A 24,322-nucleotide genomic window follows, 5' to 3' on the forward strand; every position below is an offset into this window, starting at 1 on the left:
CCACATTCACCTGTGAAACGTCAGAATGGTACCTGCTGGGCTACCTTTTAAGGTTTAAGGCTTCATATGCTGTTCTAAGGAAAGGGGGGGGTCACTTCAGTTCAGCTATATCAGGTGTGGGGAACCTCTGCCCCTCCAGATGTTGGTGAACTACAACTGCATGGCCAATGGCCAGGGGTGATAATAACATAATTTAATAATAATTTATTATTTATACTCCAGCCATTCTGGGCGGCTTCTAGCAAAATATTAAAATACAATTAATTCATCAAATATTGAAAGCTTCCCTAAACAGGGCTGCCTTCAGATGTTTTCTGAAAGTCAGATAATAGTTATTTCTTTGACATCTGGCGGGAGGGCATTCCACAGGGCATTGTAGTTCAGAAACACCTGGACACAAATTTCCTACACCTGAACTACATCAAAGATTCTCAAGCGGAATCACCAGTAGCTATGTGAAATCCAAGTCAGGTCACATTTAATAACAAGCTTTGAAAGGAATCTTCTTTCTCTTCACCGAGATAAGGATTCAGCATTTTACAAAAGCAGGCAAAACATTTTCTGCTCAGAGCATCTTTCCCAAGTCCATTTTATCTTGGAAGAGCACAACGAAGGGTCACTCTCCATCTTCTGGTCAAGCGAACGTCCCCGACAAAGGATGGTAACCGTTGTGCTGTTCTCTCTTGCAGGTCAGCACGCAGACACTAAGCATTCCAAAGAACTGAAATGAGAAGGTTGTTGTTATTATTTTAAATAGAACCAGCAATGTTCATGGCGCTAAAGAGTTTGAAAGTTGAATCCCCACCCCACTGCTCATATTAAGGCCCCCTTTTGTAATCTATTTAAACTTAAATGGATGGAATGATTTGGTGACTGTAAGGAGATAAAGGTAAAGGGACCCTGGAGTTGCGGCGCTCATCTCGCTTTATTGGCCGAGGGAGCTGGCGTTTGTCCGCAGACAGCTTCTGGGTCATGTGGCCAGCATGACTAAACCGCTTCTGGTGAACCAGAGCAGCGCATGAAAACGCCGTTTACCTTCCCGCCGGAGCGGTACCCATTTATCTACTTGCACTTTGACGTGCTTTCAAACTGCTAGGTTGGCAGGAGCAGGGACCGAGCAATGGGAGCTCACCCCGTCGCGGGGATTTGAACTGCCGACCTTCTGATCGGCAAGTCCTAGGCTCTGTGGTTTAACCCACAGCGCCACCCGCATAAGGAGAGAGTTGGGTGTATTTGGGGGTTATGTACTTAGATTAAGTTTTGAGTTCTGGGAATGTGTAGATTTTGGAAATGGCACCATGGGAGGAATTCAACGTTGTGCTTTGTCAAGCATTTCAGCTCGCCAGATGAAACAATTTCCCTTCTTCTCTGTGCCCCACATGTTGTTCTGGGGGTTCTGACCCCAACAGAGCCAATATCGGGGGCACAGGTGGGGGGCGGGGTAGAGAGGGTGGAAGCCCCATCGTGGAAGTCCTTGTGCAAGGCTTCCATGGATGGGACTCATTAGATGGGTAGCTCAGTTGGTAGAGCATGAGACTCTTAGTTTTAAGGTCATGGGTTCAAGGTAAAGGATTCCTGCATCGCAGAGGCTTGGAGTAGATGATCTTCATGGCCCCTTCCAACTCTGCAGTGCTATGATTCTATGAATCATACCCTCTATGCTTCCTGTAACATTTATGAAATGCTTATAACATTATTATGTCGCATTTTGATATATCTTGATATATCCTGATGTCTTGTATATTTGCATATGTGATTCTTAGTTGTGTTGCTTGGTTCCAAATGTGAAATTTGCACGGCATTGCTTTTATTTATTCCTTTTCGTTGGGAGTCATACACCGCTGAGAGATTTCTGCTGAAATATGAAAGGGTATACAGTGGAACCTTGGTTCTCAAATGGCTTAGTTGATGAACAAATCGGCTCCCGAACTCCACAAACCCGGAAGTAAGTGTTCTGGTTTCCGAATGTTTTTCGGAAGTGGAACATCCAACACGACTTCCACTGCAGTGCAGGAAGCTCCTGCAGCCAATCGGAAGCTGCGCCTTGGTTTTCGAACGTTTCGGAAGTCGAACGGACTCCCAGAACAGATTACATTGGTGAGCCAAGGTACCACTGTATATGCTAACTAAGAAAATGAAATAAAAACACTGTCCCAGTGCCATTAGAATACCTGTCAGATTTTAGTTTATTTAAAGGAGCACCACGGGCAATTGGGAAGCACTAAATTTTGCTTGTCTACAGGTGGCAATGTTGTTTGATTATGCTTTCAGAAACATACTGGATAATGGCAAGGCAAAGGCTAAGCAAACCAAGGATTCAAAGGGAATCAAAACTTAAGGCCCTGATGAATCAGGCCACAAAGGTTCACCTAGTTTTGTTCCCTCACCACGAACCAGCAACTGCCCTTTCTGGGGACTCTTCCCCCTTTACAATTCTATGATATTACCAGAAAGGTCACATTCTGAACACGAAGGCAGTAGCAACACAAAACCAAATCAAACAAAAAAATCAAAAGACACTAAAGGCAGGATAAAAAAGAATTTTAAAACATCACCTGAAGTTTAAAATGCCCAGGGCAAGTTGGAAGGTTTCCACCTAGCACTGGAAAACTTGCACGGTAGCCTGAATCCTTTGTTTTGATTTAATGCTGTTTTGAAACTTGTTTTTTAATTTATGGTTCAGACTGTGTTCCTTTCTGCTCTGGGGCATTCGTGTCAAGGTCAGAGTATAAATACCTTCACAATGGCAAATCCTAGGATGACAAGCATAGCGTAGTTGAGGACACTCTGCAGAATAGACTCCACCTTCTCCTCACAGCCCTGCAGGGAGAATTTGCAGATGTAGGGGAGAGAAAGAGAGAGAGAGAATGGTCATTAAGGAAAGAGAAATCTATTTCGGCCCTCCCAATTTCCCCACCTTAAATTCAGTTCACACAATTTCTTAAGCAAATTGCAATTTAAATAAAAAACACTCCTTAAAAGTTTTTCACCATTTCAGTGCAATTTTCCTCCTAGTAAAGACAATTTTTTTTGTACGCAATTTCCCCAACTTCGGTACGTTTTGTATGCTATCGTCACGAACATGTACACGTTTGTACACATCGTTTGGGTTTGAGAACTGCACTGCAAAATTTGGACAAGGTCGAATTTCAAAGGTGGTGATGTTTTTGTTCCTTCTTTGGTTTGAGAAGGACACGTTATGCAGTTTCCCATCAAAACGCTAACGGAATTGAATGTCTCCCCTATCCGTTACAGTTGCAGATATCAGCAGTGCCACAAAAACAAAACAGGAAAGAACTGATGGCAGGATACAGTGTCATTATTTTTGTTAGCCAGTGTGGAATCTCTGCCAGAACTGATCTGAAGGGTAGCCAGAAATCCCGAATGTTAGGATTTTCAAAATCTCGCTGTTTTATTTACACCTTGCAATCATCTTAAGAGATGGCTTGCATCAGCCTTTAGTTCCAGGTCCCCTGCAATTCTGTTATTCCCATGTAAGTCCTGAATGCAACGTGCCCTTACTTGTGTATTGAGAAACTTCAGGTCACTCAGCTGCCCTGTGCAGTTTTTCTTAATGACGTCTCGCTTGCAGCAGCTTACAGGAACGCTGTGGTTGCCGGTGGCGTTGAACCATTGGCTATCAATCCAGTCGGTGTAGTTGTCAACTCCGCAACACTGAAGCTGCAAAGATTGAAATCGTGAATGAAAGCAAACAGGGTGTGTCACTTTCAAGAATGTGTGAGATCTCAAAAGTGTTTGTTACAAATCTTTAAACAAAAAAAGAACTGTTGCCTTGTTTGAGCCATCTTTAAAAAATGTACTAAGCCTCATGAAAACATCGCAATTACATTTTTGAAATGCATAATCAGAGGCTGCAGGGAGTCTGTTTTGATATGATTGCGCTACTAATACAAGACGTCTAAGTTCTGACACAAGGAGGCACAAGTGGCTAGCCCTTATGTTTGCATAAGGACCACTCTGCAATACACAGAGAGAATACAGTGCTACCTCGGGTTACAGACACTTCAGGTTACAGACTCCGCTAACCCAGAAATAATACCTCGGGTTAAGAACTTTGCTTCAGGATGAGAACAGAAATCATGCTGCGGCTGCGTGGCGGCAGCGGGAGGCCCCATTAGCTAAAGTGGTACCTCAGGTTAAGAACAGTTTCAGGTTAAGAACAGAGCTCCAGAACAAATTAAGTTAATAACCAGAGGTACCACTGTATACGCAACAGATGCAAGAATCAAAAGAATAATGAAAGAGGCTCTGGCTAAAATAATTTCGGCAAAAGCAATTGCAGTAAATAGATGATTATGTATCACAGTTATGGAATTTAGCCAGTTGGTTTATACCAGTGGAAAAGCACATCTGCTATCACATTGAGCAAACATTTCCTGGATATAATTCCTCTGTCTGCATAATGTTTGACTTAAGAAGCTGACCGGTCCATTGTTTTTAAAAGCTGCAACTTTCAGGCTTAATGAGAATGTGGGATAGATTTAAGGGGAATATGATCTCTGAAATAGGTTTTGCTTCTGTATTGAATCATTGTTTTTTACACTTAGTAAGTAGAACATGAGCCTTTTGAAATAAGAATGGATTGCACAAGATCAGGAAATGGCTTAATTTAATTTTGCGAAACAACTACATTTGGGGTGAATGTGTGTCTCCAGAAGCCTTGTTCATCCAGCATTTATCCTGATATGTTTGCACAACGTCTGTGAGGTGGTTATATGACTCCTGCTCTTTACTGAATATCCACTCTGATTTGAACACATTCTTATTTGTTTGCACAGAGGTGATTTATGACTTCTTGTCAATTGGTTATTATACCACACTTTTCAGTGCATTTGCTTATCACTTTTCCTTACCGCAAAAAAATCTATATATATTTTTAAGTGGCTTTAGTGCCCAAGACTGTGTTAATTCAAGCTGACTGTGCAAACCTACATTCGCCATTGTGTGATTAAATCCTTCCTGCAAAATATTGGCAGAATGGAAGGGAACCTTAAAGAAATTCACAGATGCAAAGCATCCCTTGTCCAACTGCACACTAAAAAAAACCTGAAACAGATAATCTGGAACAGCCCACTAGTTATTTTTCCTGTAGTTATTTCTTTAAAAAGGAAAAAAAGGGGGGGGGGACTGGAAGGAAACTGCAAACAGGATAAAATATGCAAGATGAGCCAACATTCATAGTTCTAGGACTAATAACAGGATTTTCAACTAGAGGAGGAAGTTTGTGATGATAATTTTAAACAGAACATAAAGTTTCCCAACCTCTTGCTGTAAGTAATCTATGATGTGAGACTCTTCCGTTTTCCCGTCATAGTTCTTGAATGATTGCACCATTGGTTCATGCAAATCTGTTTTTACCTGTAGGAAGACAGAACTGTGAGGGTTTTGTTCAAGAACGGAAAGCCCCTCAACTGCAAAAAACAGAGAAGATCACTGTAGCCCCTCAGCTGATGAAAGCCTCTCCCCTGAAGTTGTATTTGTATTGGGAGGAAATTCCTCCTTTGTGATTTCTCTTTCAGAGGTGGGATTCTTCTCACAATCGCCAGCAATAAAGAAAAGGGTTCAATGCCTTATTCTGCCTTCCTTGTGGACCCAGCAGTTCCCAGCACAGACTCCCTTCCCAACTGATGATATCTGCATTTTTAAAAACCATTTCCAGAGTGATTTAACAATCAATCCCTCTTCACAGGAAACTCTGGGAATTGTAGATCTGTGAGGGGAATAAGTAAAAGTAAAGGACGCCTGGACAGTTAAGTCCAGTCAAATTTGACTATGGGGTTGTGGCGCTCATCTCGATTTCAGTCTGAGGGAGCTGGCGTTTGTCCGCATACAGCTTTTCCGGGTCATGTGGCTTACATGACTAAACCGCTTCCGGCGCATGGAGCACCAGCAGGGCTGTTTTAAGCATATCTGGTGCCATGGTGCAGAGCTCCCTCCGGTGCATGCCCCCCCATTTCCCAGAGTTTTTTAGGGAGGACGGTGCTGCCAGCGGGGCTGGAGGAGGTGGGCGAGGGTGGCGAGCTGATGCCAGGAGGTGCCGCGTCCAGCCTCCACCTCTTCCCTGGTGCCCTCCAGAACTTGGGGCCCTGGCCCCCCCTGTGCCACTAGACTCTATAGGTAAGATGCCCCTAAGCAACAGAGCGCATGGAAACGCGGTTTACCTTCCCATCGCAGCTAGGGTTGCCACTTTTGTTCTGGCAAAATACAGGACAGGGCTGGGTGGTTGGGGGTATGTGTGATTCCACCCCCCCCCTAACCAACCCATCACAATCTATTGCAGCCTAACAGGATGGCCCCTCTGGAATTTGCACACGTGTGCACACACATGTGCATGAATTTGTAACTCTGTCTGTGTTCAGCTACCCAGAGCTTAAATACATGACTTCTCACATACCCTTTCAAACACATGCATATGGAGAGGTTCCCTAACTTGGCAGAGAGGGACACAGAAAGAGAGAAGACCTGAAATACAGGGCAGAACTGTATCAATACAGGACGTAGCGTTTTACATTGAAACATGGGACAATCCTGTATTATACAGGACAGGTGGCATGGTATTCCTTGGTCGCAGGGGTAACTATTTATCTACTCACGCTGGTTTGCTTTCGAACTGCTAGGTTGCCAGAAGTTGGGACAGAGCAGGCATAGGCAAACTCTGGCCCTCCAGATGTTTGGGACTACAATTCCCATCATCCCCAACCACTGGTCCTGTTAGCTAGGGATGATGGGAATTGTAGTCCCAAACATCTGGAGGGCCGGAGTTTGCCTATGCCTGGGACAGAGCAACAGGAGCTCACCCCATCATGTGGATTTGAACTGCCGACCTTCCCATCAGCAAGCCCAAGAGACTCAGTGGTTTAGACCACAGCGCCACCTTTGAGGAGAATAGCCTAACCCTAACAACTCTAGGCATCCTTAACAAACTGCAACTCCCACAATTCTTCAGGGTGCAGCCATGACTGCTTAAAGTTGCATCGTAGCACTTTGAATGTATGCTGTGAAATGGGCTCTGGGTTGGTATGGTTAACCACCGCTCTGGCCCAAAGCTCATCCACACTCCCAGTTGTCCCAAGCCTAGAGCAGTTATTTCTTTGACCCACTGCTTTCCCCTGGAAAACCTGCTCTTTAGTGCTAAATTGGAACAAATGGCAATTCATGGAAAACCCGATTGCTGTTTGTTCCAATTCAGCACTAAACTGTAGGTTTTCCTGGGGGAAAGTGGAGGGGTAAATGGAAAGGTGGTTGAGCCTCCCAGCTTCATGGAATGAGAGAAATTCATAATTGCATTTCCACCACCCACCTCGCCCGCCCGCCCTCATCATTGGTACAGAGTACATACGTCTGTTTTTACCCACCTGTCCTTTGTAAATGAATCCAAGGACAAAAGCTGCCACTTCAGCAATGAAGACCAACAGGATAATGATCAGGAACTGGAGGAAAAGAAGAATTAGTTAGGAAGAGGCTGGTGTACAGGTGTTGTAGACATCTAAGATGACAGGCTGGGGTGAAGAAGCCTTGTGTGAGGGGTGGGGATGAGAGAGAAATGAGGCCTAGCATCACCTAGAGTCCTGTGTCCAATTCTGGCCACCACAATTTAAGAAGGATATTGACAAGCTAGAACACGTGCAGAGGATGATAAGCACAATGAGAAAGGGTCCAGAAACCAAGGCTTATGAGGAACGGTTGAGGGAGCTGGGTATGTTTACCCTGGAGAAGAGGAGACTGAGAAGTGATATGATATTGGTTGGTTGGTTGACATCCGTGTGGTTCGAGAAACAACGGAGTGAAACCAAACCACTGGAAAATCACAGATATTATTGTTGTTGTTTAGTCGTTTAGTCGTGTCCGACTCTTCGTGACCCCATGGACCAGAGCACGCCAGGCACTCCTGTCTTCCACTGCCTCCCGCAGTTTGGTCAGACTCATGTTTGATATATTTGATATATATGATATATATGATATCTATCAGACTCATGTTTGACAGATAAGATAGCCATCTACAAATATCTGAAGAGCTGTCACATAGTATAGTTCACATTAATGCTCCCATCCTCTTCTGAAGTCTTCTTAGTCATGACGGAATTCAGTCTCTATGGTTCTCGCTCTCCTCTCAAGGCTCCTCAGCAATTCATAGACCATGCCAGGCTGCCCATCTCATCTGGGTCCTTCGGCAGCACAGCCGCAGTACGGCCTAGCGGGAGCGGCAGTGACGGGCAGAGTGGAGGCCCCTGGCAGAGACGCTCAGTTCGGCGGCCGCAAGGAGGATGGTGGCGGAAGTGCCCGAGGCTCCCACCAGTCCCAGCGGGGAGGGGCTCCCAGGGGCCGAGGCTGGTGAGAGGAGGCCGAAGGGGGGTGGGCCGGGCAGACAATCAACACAGTTGGAGCCTCCCTCCTCCCTGGCCGGCAGGGAGGGAGGGAGAGGAGCTGCTTCCTTTGAAACCCGGGAAATTTAAGGGACATCCATCAATAAGGGACAGCAGCGGGACATGGCGCTGGGATAAGGACTGTCCCTCCAAATAAGGGACGCTTGACAGCTATGGTGTGGACAAGCCCTTGTCCTCTCTGATTCCTTCTGTCTGGCACCATGGAATTGTTACAGAAGGCATTTTCAGTGACGCACTCCTTACTTACCACTCCCAACCCAATCTTGGATTCACGGATTGTAGCACAGCAGCCAATGAGGCCAATAACGAACATCACCACGGCAACACAAATGATGATGACAGCCGGCAGGAGAGGGTATTTATCCTGGAGGAAAGGGTCATATTCCTTGTAGGTGTTGAGGACGTATGCGCCAACATAAGAAAGTCCAGCTGCTGCAGCCTTAATATAAAGCAAAATGTTGTTTCAAAATGGTATCAGATAAACCAGTTTAAACTATTATGACTTCCTCCACCTCCACAGGTCTGTGCTGGATCTAGCCACAGGATTTGACCTAGTTTCCATGTTGCAGCGAGACAACTTGCCTACTACAATTCAGAGTTAATTTTTTTAATTATTATTTTCAATGCAAAATTACAGCAAAAATTACAAACATTTAATCCGAAATAAAACAGTACAAACAAGGAAAAAAAGAACAAAAAGAACAAAACAACATAAAACAAAAACACACATCTACAAATAAAACCATATCCTCATTCTAATCTAGCCATTACATACATATACACATATTGACTTCCTTCCTTTGTTCTAAGACCTCGAAATTTTTACTCTTTCTAAGTTGTTGTGTCTAATGTAGATTACTTATATCTTTATACTTTTTACACCATTTTCCTCTTTCTTTAACCCTGCAAAGCATCATTCAGTACATACTAATATGCTTACTCCAGAACAATGTTTTTTCATATACTCTTTAGCACATCCCCATTCTTTTAATAATTTTTGGTCCGATTGTCCCCTTATGAATGAGCCTTGTCAGATTTATATACAGTATTCACAAAATTTAATTTGCCATTCTTTCATTGATGGAATTTTTCTCCCTTTCCAATATTTTGCTAGGAGCATCCTGGCAGCTGTTGTCGCACAGAGGAATACTTTCCTTTGATTGTCAGGAATATCATTTGTGATTATACCTAAAAGGAATGCCTCTGGCTTTTCACTAAAAGATATTTTAAACATCTTTTTGATTTCTTCATATATTTCATTCCAAAATTGTTTAATAGGTCGGCATTCCCACCACATGTGAAACATTGTTCCTATTTCTTTCTTGCATCTCCGACACAGGTATTTGATTTTAATTTGCAAATTTTAGCCAATTTTACCGGAGTTAAGTACCATTGGCACACCATTTTCAGAGTTAACTTAAGAACATCCCTGCTGAATCAGACCAAAGGCCTATCCAGTCCATCACCCTGTTCTCACAGTGGTCAACCAGTAGTGTGTCTCCAGGTTCTGATGTTGCTTTGCTCTAAGTCCTGACAAAGACCAGCAGGGGAACTTGGTGTTAGATAAGTCTTGTGGCACCCACAGCTCTGATCCCCAACTAAACAGTACAACCAGGAGGCTGACCCTTTCTGCCGCATCTGCTAACCAAGGACGTGGTCTCACGTTGCCAAATGATAGGGCCAGGCCTGAATGAACATTATGGTCTTCTAGGGAAACTATGAGCTCATCTTTGGAACAAAGATGCCAGCTAATCATCTGTCAGCGGTCAACAGTCTTATTTGCTCTCAGTATAATTTTAACCATGTGCTTGGCTTTAAATTAAGTGCATCAGGCATAAGATCGACATTTGTCATGCTTCTGATTTAAAAATACATTTCGTTCTGAAACAGCAGTTGATTATTACAGCGGTCATGGAAAACTTCCTTCTGAAAAATGTTCCTTCCTACAGAGAAAGCTTCTAGTTGAAAGGAAAGGCAGACTCTACAACAGACTTTGCCAAACTGGTGCCCTCTGGAAAGTTTGGAATGCAACTCACATCAGCCCCAACCAGTAGAGTTGTGCTTACTGAGGCTGATAGCAAATTTGCTGCGTGCAGGCAACGGTTAGCTTTCCAGTTGTGTGTGATTGCATCTGACACAACACAATGGTGAAAACACTTGCAATTCAACCATTGCACTACACCAGCAAGAGCATGGGTAGGGAAACTAAGGCCCGGGGGCCGGATCCAGCCCAATCACCTTCTCAATCTGGCCCATGGACGGTCCGGGAATCAGGGTGTTTTTACATGAGTAGAATATGTCCTTTTATTTAATATGCATCTCTGGGTTATTTGTGGGGCATAGGAGTTTGTTCCTTTTTTTCTTTCCAAAATATAGTCTGGGCCCCCCACAGGGTCTGAGGGACAGTGGACCGGCCCTCTGCTGGAAAAGTTTGCTGACCCCTGAGCAAGAGTTTTCATTTGTTAGTTCTGGTTAAAGGTAAAAGGACCCCTGACCATTAGGTCAGTCCAGTCGTGGCCGACTCTGGGGTTGCGGCGCTCATCTCAGTTTACTGGCTGAGGGAGCCGGTGTACAGCTTCCGGGTCATGTAGCCAGCATAAGTAATCCACTTCTGGCAAACCAGAGCAGTGCACGGAAAGCCGTTTACCTTCCCACTAGAGTGGTACCTATTTATCTACTTGCACTTTGACGTGCTTTCAAATTGCTAGGTTGGCAGGAGCAGGGACCGAGCAATGGGAGCTCACCCGTCGTGGGGATTCGAACCGCCGACCTTCTGATCGGCAAGTCCTAGGCTCTGTGGTTTAACCCACAGCGTCCCTCGAAAAAACCTGGCAGGATGTAGTGGAGTGTATACAACACAAACAAAGACAAACAGACTCAAATACAAATACAAAATATTAAGAGGACAAATTTGCTTGGAAATTCTGCACGCCAAGCCGAACAATAAGGAACATGATGAGGCAGACTCATGTGATGTAGTTTGTGATATTAACTTGTCATCCTATTAAAAGTGCAAATGCTTCCTCTTTTGCCTAGCTAGCTTGGACATCATAACACTTAAAAACAACTTCAGTTCCCAGAAACTAAACCCCATTAAACGCATCAGAACTGATTTCTAAATAGAGATATGCATACATAGACTTGCAGTCTTTGTGGCTCCTTCCTTTCAACACGGGAAGAGATAAGTTTAGCAGGCTCCTCTGTAGCAACAAACTCAGCTTCTCAGAAGGCTTCCTGAAGGCACAAACAAACCTATCAATCTTATTTCCCTGTACTTTTTTAAAAGGGAATATATGCTAGGGTTGCCGTATTTCAATTAGTGAAAATCCAAACACACAGGTTATGGAGGAGGGGCGAAGTTAGTTTTGTTGTTGAACTTTTTGAGCAAAATCCCAAAAAATGGACGTTTTGGAGCTTTTTAAAAAGTAAACTCGCCAAAAACTACACTGCCGACATGCATTGCCATACATCCGGATTTTCCGGGACATTTTTGCCGATTTCTGCCCGGACACTGCTTCCAACAGCAGTATTCCAAGTATGTTCTGGAAATGTATGTCCAGACGTACAGCAACCCTAATATACACGTAGACTGTATATGCAAAATCCAACTCTGGAGGAGGGACCCCAAAGATCTATCTCCACCAAAGATTCACAAATTGAAAAAAATAAGCTGCGCTGAATTACAACCCAGAGAGCTCCACTGTACTGTTAATAAAAACATCCACAGAAGCCAACTAGATACCCTCCCCAAAAGAATCCTAGGAACTAGTTTGTTACGGGTGCTGAGAGACATCGGGAAAACCCCTATTCCACTCTCAGAACTGCAATTCCAGAGTTCTTTGGGAAAGGAGGATTGACTATTGCAAAGCACTGAGAACTGTGGCTCTGGGAGGGGAATAGTGGTTCACCAAGCAACTCTCTAGTGATGTATAGAAGTGAGAGCTGGACCATGAGAAGGCTGATCACCAAAGAATTGATGCTTTTGAATTATGGTGCTGGAGGAGACTCTTGAGAGTCCCATGGACTGCAAGAAGATCAAACTGATCCATTCTGAAGGAAATCAGCCCTGAGTGCTCACTGGAAGGACAGATCCTGAAGCTGAGGCTCCAATACTTTGGCCACCTCATGAGAAGACTCGACTCCCTGGAAAAGACCCTGATGTTGGGTAAGATTGAGGGCACAAGGAGAAGGGGACGACAGAGGACGAGATGGTTGGAGTGTGTTCTCGAAGCTACAAACATGAGTCTGACCAAACTGCAGGAGGCAGTGGAAGACAGGAGTGCCTGGCGTGCTCTGGTCCAGGGGGTCACGAAGAGTCAGACACATCTAAACGACTAAACAACAACAAGCAACTCTCAGCAACTTTAACAAATCACACTAACTTGGATTCTTGGGGGGATATCATTCAAGGTGGTATAACACTGCTTCAGATGTACAGACCAAGTAAGGACTCAGAGAAAGCCTTCTTTCACAGCAACACCTTGCTCTTAAAACAAAAACTTAGCTTGCTCAATGCTCGAGTGCACTCAGTCTGTCCCACACTTAGAAGATGGCGTCTTTATCTCAAGAGGTTTAACCAGAACAATGAGTGGCACACCCATCATACAGGTCAGGTCAGCCCAAGAGTTGACAATCCAAAGACCTCTTTAGCTCATGGCAGAAGGAGTAAGAACTGCTCTCTTTTCAAGTAGGTCATTGCATCACTCTCTGGCTCGATCAGCCAGGCTCAAAACCACTTACCCAATATTTTAATTATTTGATTGATTTCTTGGCATAAGGGCCTCGGTGGCATTCTTTAGGAAGGAGGAAGTTCACCCCAGATTCCCGCAACTGCTACCTCTCCTGGTAAGAATAGGTTAAGTGCCATCAACCGCAACTCTCTGAAATTCGCAGGACGTATTGCAGGGAAAAACACCATCACTATTTTCAGCTGGGATTAAAAAACACATGGGAAAATTCCAGTTGCCCAATTATAATGGGCTGGAGGGTCTTGTGCAACACGCACACTTCCTCAGAAGTCAAGACTCTTGGAAAGGGAGGGGAAAATGTTCTGGAAAGTTTGCTGAATACTTGCTTTGACGCAACCACACCCACAACATGAATTAAAGTACTTGGCTTCCCCCCTGGGAAATACAGTTTGTTAAAGGCTCAAGTGGTAGAGCACGAGACCCCCTTAATCTCAGGGTTGTGGGCTGGAGCCCCACATTGGGTGGAAGATTCCTGACTTGCAGGGGTTGGACAAGATGACCTTTATGACCCCTTCCAAATCTGCAGTTCTATGATGCTATGACTCTAAGGGTGCTGGGAACTGCAACTGCAGTATTTATATACCGCTTTTCGGGCAGACCTCACAAAACAGTTTACTGTATTTTTTGCTCTATAAGACTCACTTTTCCCATCCTAAAAAGTAAGGGGAAATGTGTGTGCGTCTTATGGAGCGAATGCAGGCTGCACAGCTATCCCAGAAGCCAGAACAGCAAGAGGGATTGCTGCTTTCGCTGCTCAGCGATCCCTCTTGCTGTTCTGGCTTCTGAGATTCAGAATATTTTTTTTCTTGTTTTCCTCCTCCAAAAACTAGGTGCGTCTTGTGGTCTGGTGCGTCTTATAGAGCGAAAAATACGGTACATAACATTGTCGCAGCGATGTGAGTTGCTTTAACAACAAAGCACAAAAGGTAGAATGGAATGAATAAGACGACTTGTTTGCTTAGAGAAAAATTACCGCTTCTTCTCTGCTCTCATAGAACTGGGTTTTAATTGATGACCCATCATTTGAGAAATATACAGAAATAGGGGGTACTGCCTCCATCATTTGAGAGCTATGCAAGAAATAGGCTTACTGCACCATTGAGTCCGTCTGCGATTCCTGATGCTGTTAAAATCAAGAGTAGTTATTTTATTAGTTTCGCTTTGAAAGGTGAAAGGCAGAAGGCAGCATAAATACTGGATGAGATTCCTGCATTGGACTTGGACTAGATGACTCGCAGGGTCTCTTTGAACTCTACATTGCTATGATTCTAGGATTCACCCATAGTTAATTTCAGTATTTGTTGTTGTTTAGTCGTTTAGTCGTGTCCGACTCTTCGTGACCCCATGGACCAGAGCACGCCAGGCACTCCTGTCTTCCACTGCCTCCCGCAGTTTGGTCAAACTCATGTTTGTAGCTTCGAGAATACTGTCCAACCATCTTGTCCTCTGTCGTCCCCTTCTCCTTGTGCCCTCCATCTTTCCCAACATCAGGGTCTTTTCCAAAGAGTCTTCTCTTCTCATGAGGTGGCCAAAGTATTGGAGCCTCAGCTTCACGATCTGTCCTTCCAGTGAGCACTCAGGGCTGATTTCCTTAAGAATGGATTGGTTTGTTCTTCTTGCAGTCCATGGGACTCTCAAGAGTCTCCTCCAGCACCATAATTCAAAAGCATCAATTCTTCGGCGATCAGCCTTCTTTATGGTCCAGCTCTCACTTCCATACATCACTACTGGGAAAACCATAGCTTTTACTATACGGACCTTTGTTGGCAAGGTGATGTCTCTACTTTTTAAGACGCTGCCTAGGTTTGTCATTGCTTTCCTCCCAAGAAGCAGGCGTCTCTTAATTTCGTGGCTGCTGTCACCATCTGCAGTAATCATGGAGCCCAAGAAAGTAAAATCTCTCACTGCCTCCATCTTTTCTCCTTCTATTTGCCAGGAGGTGATGGGACCAGTGGCCATTTCAGTATACACTTCACAATTTCATTATCACTTCAAAAAAAGTGTTGAGGCTTAATCTGACTGCTGGCCACATGCTCTGCCTTTAAAACCACACCCCGCCCATCCGAAGAATTAGTAAGCACCCGCTGTGGCTGCTCTGTGGGTATATATCAGGCATAGGCAAACTCGGCCCTCCAGATGTTTTGGGACTACAATTCCCATCATCCCTAGCTAACAGGACTAGTGGTCAGGGATGATGGGAGCTGTAGTCCCAAAACATCTGGAGGGCCGAGATTGCCTATGCCTGGCATACATGGTGCACTCTGCACATGCTCCAACACACCTTCCCAATTAATATTTTATCAAGCATCTTCAAACTGGACTTGGATCTTTTCTCCAACACTGTATGCACTAGTACTTTTGCTCTTCTGAGAGACTTTATGGAACTTCCCATGAACAGTCACATGACTGGAAAGCTACCAGAACCTCAGTGGAATTTCTCCACAAGCACCCTTCTAAACCTTTAAGCAAACAAGCCGCACAATCATTCTCCCAGGGGACAGAGCCCCCAAAAATAAGCCTAGCTTCATATTATCTAAAGCAGAAGCGGTCATGCGTTCCCAAGACACTTTCCATTTTCTCTTGATTCTTTGATTAATTGATTATATATATAAACCATAAGCTTTTCAGCTGTAAGATTGACTCTTAATGTGGCCAATCTCCCTGAAGAGTCTTTAGATTGTTTTGGGACTACAATTCCCATCATCCCTGACCACTGGTCCTCTTAGCTAATAATAATAATAATAATTTTTATTTATACCCCGCCCTCCCCAGCCAAGGCCGGGCTCATGGCGGCTAACAAGCAATAATAAAAACAAGTTAAATGATTATAACTTAAAAACAACATTAAAATACAACATTAAAATATTGAAACATTAACAGCTAGGGATGATGGGAGTTGTAGTCCCAAAACATCTGGAGGGCCAAGTTTGGCCATGCCTGCTTTAGAATATACATATGAAAATCTCTCTCTCTCTCTCTCTCTCTCTCTCTCTCTCTCTCTCTCTCTCTCTCTCTCTCTCTCTCTCTCTCTCTCTCTCTCTCTCTCTCTCTCACACACACACACACACACACAAACCACACTGGGATGTTGCAATAATTTTTGGCAGCATGGACTGCTTCTGTACTGTAGAAGAGAGCAAAGAGAATACAGATTGCAGACTGCCATTCCTGGATTCCGGCACAGTCCATCTTTCTCCTGCCTAAAAGTGAATATTCTGTTCCAGGGGAGCCAACTTGAATAAAATATTGGAGGGACAGGTATACCCCACCCCCCATAATCAATCACATGGCGGGGTGCACTCACACCATCTGAATGGCAATGTCCATTAACTTTGGGGGGGGGGCTCAAAGATTTTAGGGGGTCAAAGGGACATCAGCCCCTAGGAGTTGGCTCCTATGCTCTGGTCCCACCAAGCCTGCTCAGTTCTCATTGGGTAGTTTTGGGGTGTTCCCCCCTAAAGTGTTTTTAATACTTCTGCAGGTGCTAGGAATCCCCCAAACCTGCATGGATGGTGGCATTTTCACTATGTAAAGCTCCAAACTCAAGAAAACAAACCCTCTATTAGTGCTTGCGTATTTAATGATGCACAGAGTGAGAAAGAGGAAACGATGGAGGGAGGGAGGAAGAGGGGAGTGTTTGCAGCTCATTGTTCTGGCTTCATATTGTTATAAATGGTAGGCTTTTTGGTTTTTTTCTTTCCTGCATTTTGAGATGTGCCCGCTCTAGCCCATTTGGCTAAATGTATTCCTTCTGTGTGTTTTAAATTAAAGCCGACTGTTGAATCTTCATAAAATGAGGCGGGGGAAGCAACCAGAAAAACATAACCCGGTGTTTGGATGATTGAGAACGTGATGCACAGATCTGTTTGTTTGTTTTTCTTCTAGAGAAGGAAAGCAAGTTTCAGCCAGTACTAGTCCAGCATTGTTAGGGCCTGAATGAACCCTGGGAAGCCGGTGCTGTCAGTTGCTGGAGATGACAGAGGAGTAGGAGGGATGTATGGGATGAGGGTGGCGCTGTGGTCTAAACCACAGAGCCTAGGGCTTGCTGATCAGAAGGTCAGCGGTTCAAATCCCCGCAACGGGGTGAGCTCCCGTTGCTCGGTCCCTGCTCCTGCCAACCTAGCAGTTCGAAAGCACGTCAAAGTGCAAGTAGATAAATAGGTACCACTCCAGCGGGGAGGTAAACGGCGTTTCTGTGCGCTGCTCTGGTTCAACAGAAGCGGTTTAAGTCATGCTGGCCACATGACCCGGAAGCTGTACGCTGGCTCCCTCGGCCAATAAAGCGAGATGAGAGCCGCAACCTCAGAGTCATCCGTGACTGGACCTAACGGTCAGGGGTCCCTTTACCTTTACTTTTACCCTGAATGTTATTCAACAATCTCCCTCACACACCAGTATTTTGCTGGGCCCTGGGGTGCCCCTGCCAGATATGAGCTTCTCACCCACAACAAAAATAAACTGAGCAGAACAGTTAACTTTAACCACTCCTATTCTTTCTTTCTTTCTTTCTTTCTTTCTTTCTTTCTTTCTTTCTTTCTTTCTTTCTTTCTTTCTTTCTTTCTCTCTCTCTCTCTCTCTCTCTCTCTCTCTCTCTCTCTCTCTCTCTCCTTCTCCCCTTTACCAACCTCCGAAAGCATTTCATGCATCCGACAAAGTAGGCTGTAACCTGTCACAACTTACGCAACAAGACATTAAATTATTATTTAAGGCACCCCAGACCTCCTCCTCATTGCTCCTGCTCACATTATTACAAAACAATTATATTTCAGCCTCACCCTTCCTGCGAAAAGCTGAGGGCAGCAGTCATGGTGTGCCAGGCACATTTTATCCTCACAACAATCCTGTGTTAGGTTAGGCTAGTCCGAGAGATAATATGGTTATTAAGGCCCAAATTAAATATTTTGGTGAGAGGCAAGGCAGGACAGCCTTGTTTCCTTGGCAGAGGAACATTGCAGAATTTTAGTACGTGAGGAAACAAAAATAAGGATGTCACAGCTGCCTGCTTCCAGACAGAAATTATCTCCCAGATTCCTTTGCTATCCCACTTTCAGTTGATGGGATTCCTGCTGACAGTGTGTGATATCGGCTGCAAGGTTTCCTGAACTTGGGTCTCCAGCTGTTTTCGAACTACAATTCCCATCATCCCGAACCACTGGTCCTGCTAGCTAGGGATGATGGGAGTTGTAGTCCAACAACAGCTGGAGACCTGAGTTTGAGAAACCCTGGGTTAGAGCATCAGACCATGATCCTGGCAGACGAGGTCAAAATCCCTTCCAGTCAAGATAGGAAGCTCATTGAGCGATCCTGGCCCGGTTGGCATCTCTCAGCCTAGCCTACCTCACAGGGGTGTAAGGAGGAGAAGATGGGGAGGAGGGAGAACTTTGCACTCTACCTTGATCTCCCCGGAGGGAAAATGGGATATAAACATAATTTTAAAATAAATCAGTAGGTGTGCAAGCCGGCAAGCAGGGCCTCTGACACAGATCTGAAGGCTCAGGTAGGTTCATAGTCAGATGGCACTGAACAATTTTCTATTTCTACGTGCGTCGAGAAGTTAAGAATTTAGGAAAACCCTGCTAGATCAGGTCAAAGGCCTATCTAGTCCATCATCCTGTTCTCACAGTGGCTGACTGGATGTCTGTGGGAAGCTCAAAAGCAGACCCCACACCCCTCAAGACGGAATAACCCTTTTTCCCCCCCTGTGAGAACATGGCAGTCATTTGGGGCACCACAATCTCACCCCAGAAAAAAAGCACTTTTTCAGAGGCACAATCTCCCACGGTGCCTCAAAACACATGTATTGGGGCAAGGTGCCCAAGGGGAAAAAAGCTTTTTTCCAAGGCCACAATCTTGCATCGGTGACGTGACTCGTCCGGGTGTGCGGCCCCAGAAGATGGTGTCCTGGTTTTCCGTCACAACATGTTGGAGGGTATGAGAAGCAGAGTGCAACATTGCTAGGGTTGCTATATTTCAAACAGTGAAAATCTGGACAGAAAAGTTGCTGGGTATATACATAAAGTATCAAATATGGTGACAGTAATAATAATGCAACAAAACAACAACACCACAAACTGGCTTTTAAGTATAAAACCAAATTTACTAGAATAATAGCTAGAATAGAGAGAGACTTGTAACCATTCAAGCAACAAACATACTAAGGTGTTTAAGGAGATAACAGAAATCACTGGGTGATGCAAAGTCCAGAGGTAGCTTTGTTATCAATTGATAATGGGGTGGAAGGTTCATAAGCTAGGAATGAGTTGTTCACAAATTTATTGACAGCTGCATGAGTTTTTATAGCTAGGAAGTGGTTGGGGCAAGGTGAATATCAGATGGAAGAGTGGTAAAAAGAGGTATGGGGTATAGCTATTAATGATAAATTAACATGTGCTGGCCCGTACGGGCAGGGGTACCTTTACCTTTACCTTTAACATGTGCTATTAAGGTAAGACAAGGGATATGCAGAAGAAATGATTTTGAGGAAATATGGAAGGCATTTGTAGAATTTGTACTGTTAAAATGGAAAGAGGTCAAACCATTGCAAGTGGTGTTGAAATTTGAGGAGGGTGGATAGTTAAAATGGTATGGTCTCGGGGGTGGGGTGCACATTTTTATTTTTATTTAAAAGAAAAAGAAAAGTTGTTTAAGGGGTTTTTTTTGGAGCAAAGTAGTTTGTTGAGCTTTTTTTACAGACATTTTCATGGATTTCTGCCTGGCAACCCTAGACATCTCTCCCTAACTGGGATTTCCAGCAACTCTTACTCAGAGGTTACTCAGATTGTGGTTCTGGGCATTAACAGTTGCACATACCCACTGTGGTTTAAAGAGGACTCGAAAAAGAGAAGTGGCTGTGTTTTTTCCCCTTTTTGTTTACAATGCATCTGTTCATTTGTGGCGACTGCAAGCACATGTGTGCATCTTTTTAAGAAGTACATGGCATGCAGCCACAGGTGCAGATCTGCAAGACACCCAACAACCCGCTTCTGGCTTGCAAACCCGATGAGGACAGCAAAATGCAAAGCTAGCCATGGCTTCTGTTCTGCTCCTTATTTGGTTCCTGCGGAAGAGCAAAGTTCAACAGGTGCAGCTTTGCTGTTGCACCTGCTGAACTTCGCTCTTCCACATGACATGAACAATGAAAGGAAGTGAAGCAAAAGCTGTTTAACAATCAGTCGCTCTGTCCAAGGAATTCTGGGAATTATAGTTCGGTGAGGGAAATAGGGGATCTCCAAATAGCTCTCAGCATCCTTAACAAACGACAGTTGCCAGGATTCTTTTGGGCAAGCCATGACTATTTAAAGTGGTATGGTACTGTTTTCAGTGTATAGTGCAGATGGGGCCTTAGCCCACAAAAGTAGTCACTTTCGTCATATACTATATTAGTTATGTACCAGCTTTCTGGGACGCAGGTGGCGCTGTGATTTAAACCAGAGAGCCTAGGGCTTGCCGATCGGAAGGTCGGCGGTTCGAATCCCCGCGATGGGGTGAGCTCCTGTTGCTCGGTCCCTGCTCCTGCCAACCTAGCAGTTCAAAAGCACGTCAAAGTGCAAGTAGATAAATAGGTACTGCTCTGGTGGGAAGGTAAACGGCGTTTCCGTGCGCTGCTCTGGTTCTCCAGAAGCGGCTTAGTCATGTTGGCTACATGACCCAGAAGCTTTATCCCGGCTCCCTCGGCCAATAAAGCGAGATGAGCGCTGCAACCCCAGAGTCGGCCACAACTGGACCTAATGGTCAGGGGTCCCTTTACCTTTACCAGCCTTCTAGTGAGTCAGACCATTGATCCCTCAAGGTGGGTCAGCAATAAATCACACAGAGTAAGTGAAGGGAACTCCAGTTGTGGAGGCTGACGGTCCCCGCTTAAGACTCCTCATCTCCCAGGTCCTTCCCAAGCAATCTGAGACTATGCCCTCTTCATGCCTCTTCTGGCTCTGGGAGACCAGAGGTAAGGGGAGCTTGTCACAGCACAAGGAGAAGACCTCCTCGCTTCTTTACCAGCCTCTTGGTCTCCCTCCTCTCCTTCTGGACTTCTCTCTGCCACAGGTTCTCCTTGCTCACTAAACCCTGTTACCTCTTCAGCTTCGGCCATCTCATCCTCCCAATCTTCTCTCTCTGACCACTCATCATCGTCCCACCACCATTCCCCGGGCTCTGAGCCTTTGTCCTTTGGGGTTTCTCAAGTTGGTGCCTCCCACCGCTCTTCGACATTCAGTCCATGACAAAAAGTAAGTACAGTCATACCTCAGAAGTCGAACGCCTTGCGAGTCAAACGTTTTGGCTCCCGAACACCACAAACCCAGAAGAGATTGTTCCGGGTTGCAAACTTTCTTTGGAACCTGAACGTCCGACATGGGTTCCGCGGGTTTCGATTGGCTGCCAGAGCTTCCTGCAGCCCATCGGAAGCTGTGCCTTGGTTTCCGAAGGTTTTGGAAGTCGAACGGACTTCCGGAACAGATTCCGTTCGACTTCTGAGGTACGACTGTATCAGCTGTATTGACTCTCAGTGGCGTTCCAGGGTTTCAGACGGGGTTTTGAACCTGGGAATTTCCACACACAAAACATGGGAGCAATCACTGACTCCAGGCCTTCCCTACGAAGGAAACATTCATCGACCCAAAGAAGTAACCTTTGTAAAGCTTCCCTACTTTTGTGTCCCTCAGACAAATAGCAATTTCAGCCTCCGCCAACCGGGTGCCCCCTCCTGATATGTTGGACTACAACTCCCATCAGCCCCAGCCAACCCTCTGCTGGCGACTGCTGGCCTGTTTCAAAGCCAATCTAAAGCAGAGAGGCAGTGTGGTGTAGTGGCTAGAGTCCAGGACTGGGATCAGAGAGACACACTCAGCCAGGAAGCCCAATGGGTGGCTTTCCCTCAGTCTCTCTCAGCCTATCCTACCTCCTAAGGTTGTTGTGAGGATTAAATGAAGGTCCAGGAGAATCAAGTACAGTGCGCTGAGGAAGAACACCATAAAAGTTTGTGAAATCCGTCAATGCCTCCCTCCCACCCCCACTTGTCCCAAAAAGCACTTAATTCAGACCAGAACATAACTGCCTCACAAATGCAGTTCTGCCTTGTATTAGATCTCTCTAAATAAATACGATTTCTGCTGAATTTGCCACCTACAAAAAAAGGCAACTTTATCAAACGCTATTAAAGGGCAAAGATGGAATACTGGGGGGAAAGAGGAAAAACACCCAATAAAATTCCTTTTAAAGCACCCAAACAGGTTTCTCCCCGCTCCAATTAAACCAAAATCAGTACAGTACAGTGGTACGTCGGGTTAAGAACTTAATTTCTTCTGGAGGTCTGTTCTTAACCTGAAACTGTTCTTAACCTGAAGCACCACTTTAGCTAATGGGGCCTCCCGCTGCTGCCACGCTGCCACTGCACGATTTCTGTTCTCATCCTGAAGCAAAGTTCTTAACCCGAGGTACTATTTCTGGGTGAGCAGAGTCTGTAACCTGAAGCGCCTGTAACCTGAAGCACCTGTAACCCGAGGTAGCACTGTACTGAGAATGTTCTGTCAGGTCTTCAAACCTCAAACCCACACCCTGTTACAGGATATCCTGTCCCCTACTTCGCCGCTCAGTTTCTCGGAGGCGTTCTCATTCCAGGGTTGCCAAATGCCTTGCTATTTTTATCATTATTATCATTACTACAGAGAACCTGTGCCTTAAGCAGTGAGAGGGCAAGGAGGAATTAAAAAGATAAAAAGATTTCCCCACTACTGAAGCTTCATTCCAGGAGTAAAACTCCCCCTGCTGAGTTTCTTCTTTCGCCATGTGTGTTAAAAAGTCATTAGGAAACTAAGTCAGGAGCTCCATGAGGGGGCTCCTTGTTTTATACATGGCATTCAGAGTGCTAATACAGGGATACAGTCAGTGCTTCCCACCCCCCCAAAAAAAAATTAATAAATGTTTAGGGGTACTCTCATTTTGACTCAAGAAAACGACTGTTTTATAGTTAAAATCGGGAAAAATAAATACAGTAAATGGACAAAAGTACAAAGATTTACAAAATGTCTAGGGGTATGCGTACCCCTGAGTCCCCCCAGGAATAAAAAAGCAGCACTGCCTACAGCCCTTCCTGAGACTGAGGGACTCCAGCTCCCATCAGCCCCAGTCCGCATGGACAACAGTTTGGGATGATGGGATTTGGAGTCCAACAGCATCTGAAGGTTCCCCCACCTTCAATGCCTTAGCATCCCTTGTTAATACAGCGATGGGGGTCCGGAGGGCATTTCCAACTTCCCTTTTACTAGCTCTGCTTCTGAACCCCGGACAACAGAAAACGCAGTACGGAAAGTTTCACGCTGTAACCCCAGAGATGTCTACATATTTTATATTTTGCAGGAAGCTGCCCAACTCAGTCCCAGTCTGACACACTTAACCGCGACAGCACCTCAAGAACTGAGCACAATCTTAGGGTACATTTACTTGGGATAAAGGGGGAGGGCTTTGTTCACAAAGTGAACTCTCACAGCAACAGGTGTTTTAAGCTCAGCGAATCCACCTCTTATTTTAGATCTGCAGGAAAGAGTCAATAGAACAGGAGGAAAGTATTACCGAATTACAGATCTGCTTTCTTTCCATCTTACTCACCCAAAAAAACAGGCTGATCAGTAGCAACACCGTTTTGGAGGTGATCACGCCACAATCCATTATCTCCCCTCTGTGTGTGTTTCTGCCGCTGAAGTGGTGGGGAAAAAGATTTTTTAAAACAGCAGCAGAAGAAAGCTTTTCGTTTCCTGCTAAAGTAATTACGCCTCCAGGTTTGTGCAGGCTCTGGGGACTTTTGAGCTGAGCGTTACCAATTATCAGGGCATGATGCTCTCAGTGCCCTTCCCCTAATCACATGCTCAGCTATGTACAGTGCAAAACAACACCTTGCTTATTCCTCGCCCATGTGACTAACATACTATTGTGACTAACAGGGTTGCCGTAAGCCTTCTGAACTAGCTGCCTGGACAAAAAAGGGCTGTACCAAGCAGTTCCTAATAGCAGACCCACCACAGCTTGGAGCTTTTGTCCGGCTGTAGCTGAGCACACAACTGAACACTTGACTGCATTCAGATCACACATGCCACCCAAAGAATCCTGGGAACGGTAGTTTGTTCAGGGTGCTGGGAACTGTAGCTCAGCGAGGGAGTAAACTACAGTTCCCAGAATTCT

At 45.1% G+C, this 24,322-nt stretch overlaps 1 protein-coding gene across 1 annotated transcript; it reads right to left on the minus strand.

Annotated features, from left to right (window-relative positions):
• Nucleotides 1–452: 452 nt before the first annotated feature.
• Nucleotides 453–24,021, minus strand: LOC309380159 (tetraspanin-36-like). Its single transcript, XM_081930030.1, has 7 exons — nucleotides 23,753–24,021; nucleotides 8,653–8,844; nucleotides 7,377–7,451; nucleotides 5,284–5,379; nucleotides 3,523–3,681; nucleotides 2,737–2,820; nucleotides 453–721 (listed from the first exon to the last, which is right to left on the minus strand). The coding sequence occupies exons 1-7, from the start codon at nucleotides 23,810–23,812 to the stop codon at nucleotides 635–637; spliced, it is 753 nt and encodes a 250-aa protein (XP_081786156.1). The 5' UTR covers nucleotides 23,813–24,021; the 3' UTR covers nucleotides 453–634.
• Nucleotides 24,022–24,322: the final 301 nt, after the last annotated feature.

The sequence above is a fragment of the Podarcis melisellensis genome, assembly GCF_964234715.1.
Source record: "Podarcis melisellensis genome assembly, chromosome: 11".
In the NCBI taxonomy this organism is placed as follows: Eukaryota; Metazoa; Chordata; class Lepidosauria; order Squamata; family Lacertidae; genus Podarcis; species Podarcis melisellensis.

Coding starts and splice junctions, on each gene's coding strand:
- LOC309380159 (XM_081930030.1), bottom strand. CDS start 23,812: ATGGATTGTGGCGTGATCACCTCCAAAACGGTGTTGCTACTGATCAGC. Junction 8,845..23,752: donor TGATCAGCCTGTTTTTTTGG/GTGAGTAAGATG, acceptor CTTTATATTAAG/GCTGCAGCAGCTGGACTTTC. Junction 7,452..8,652: donor CCAAGATTGGGTTGGGAGTG/GTAAGTAAGGAG, acceptor CTTTTCCTCCAG/TTCCTGATCATTATCCTGTT.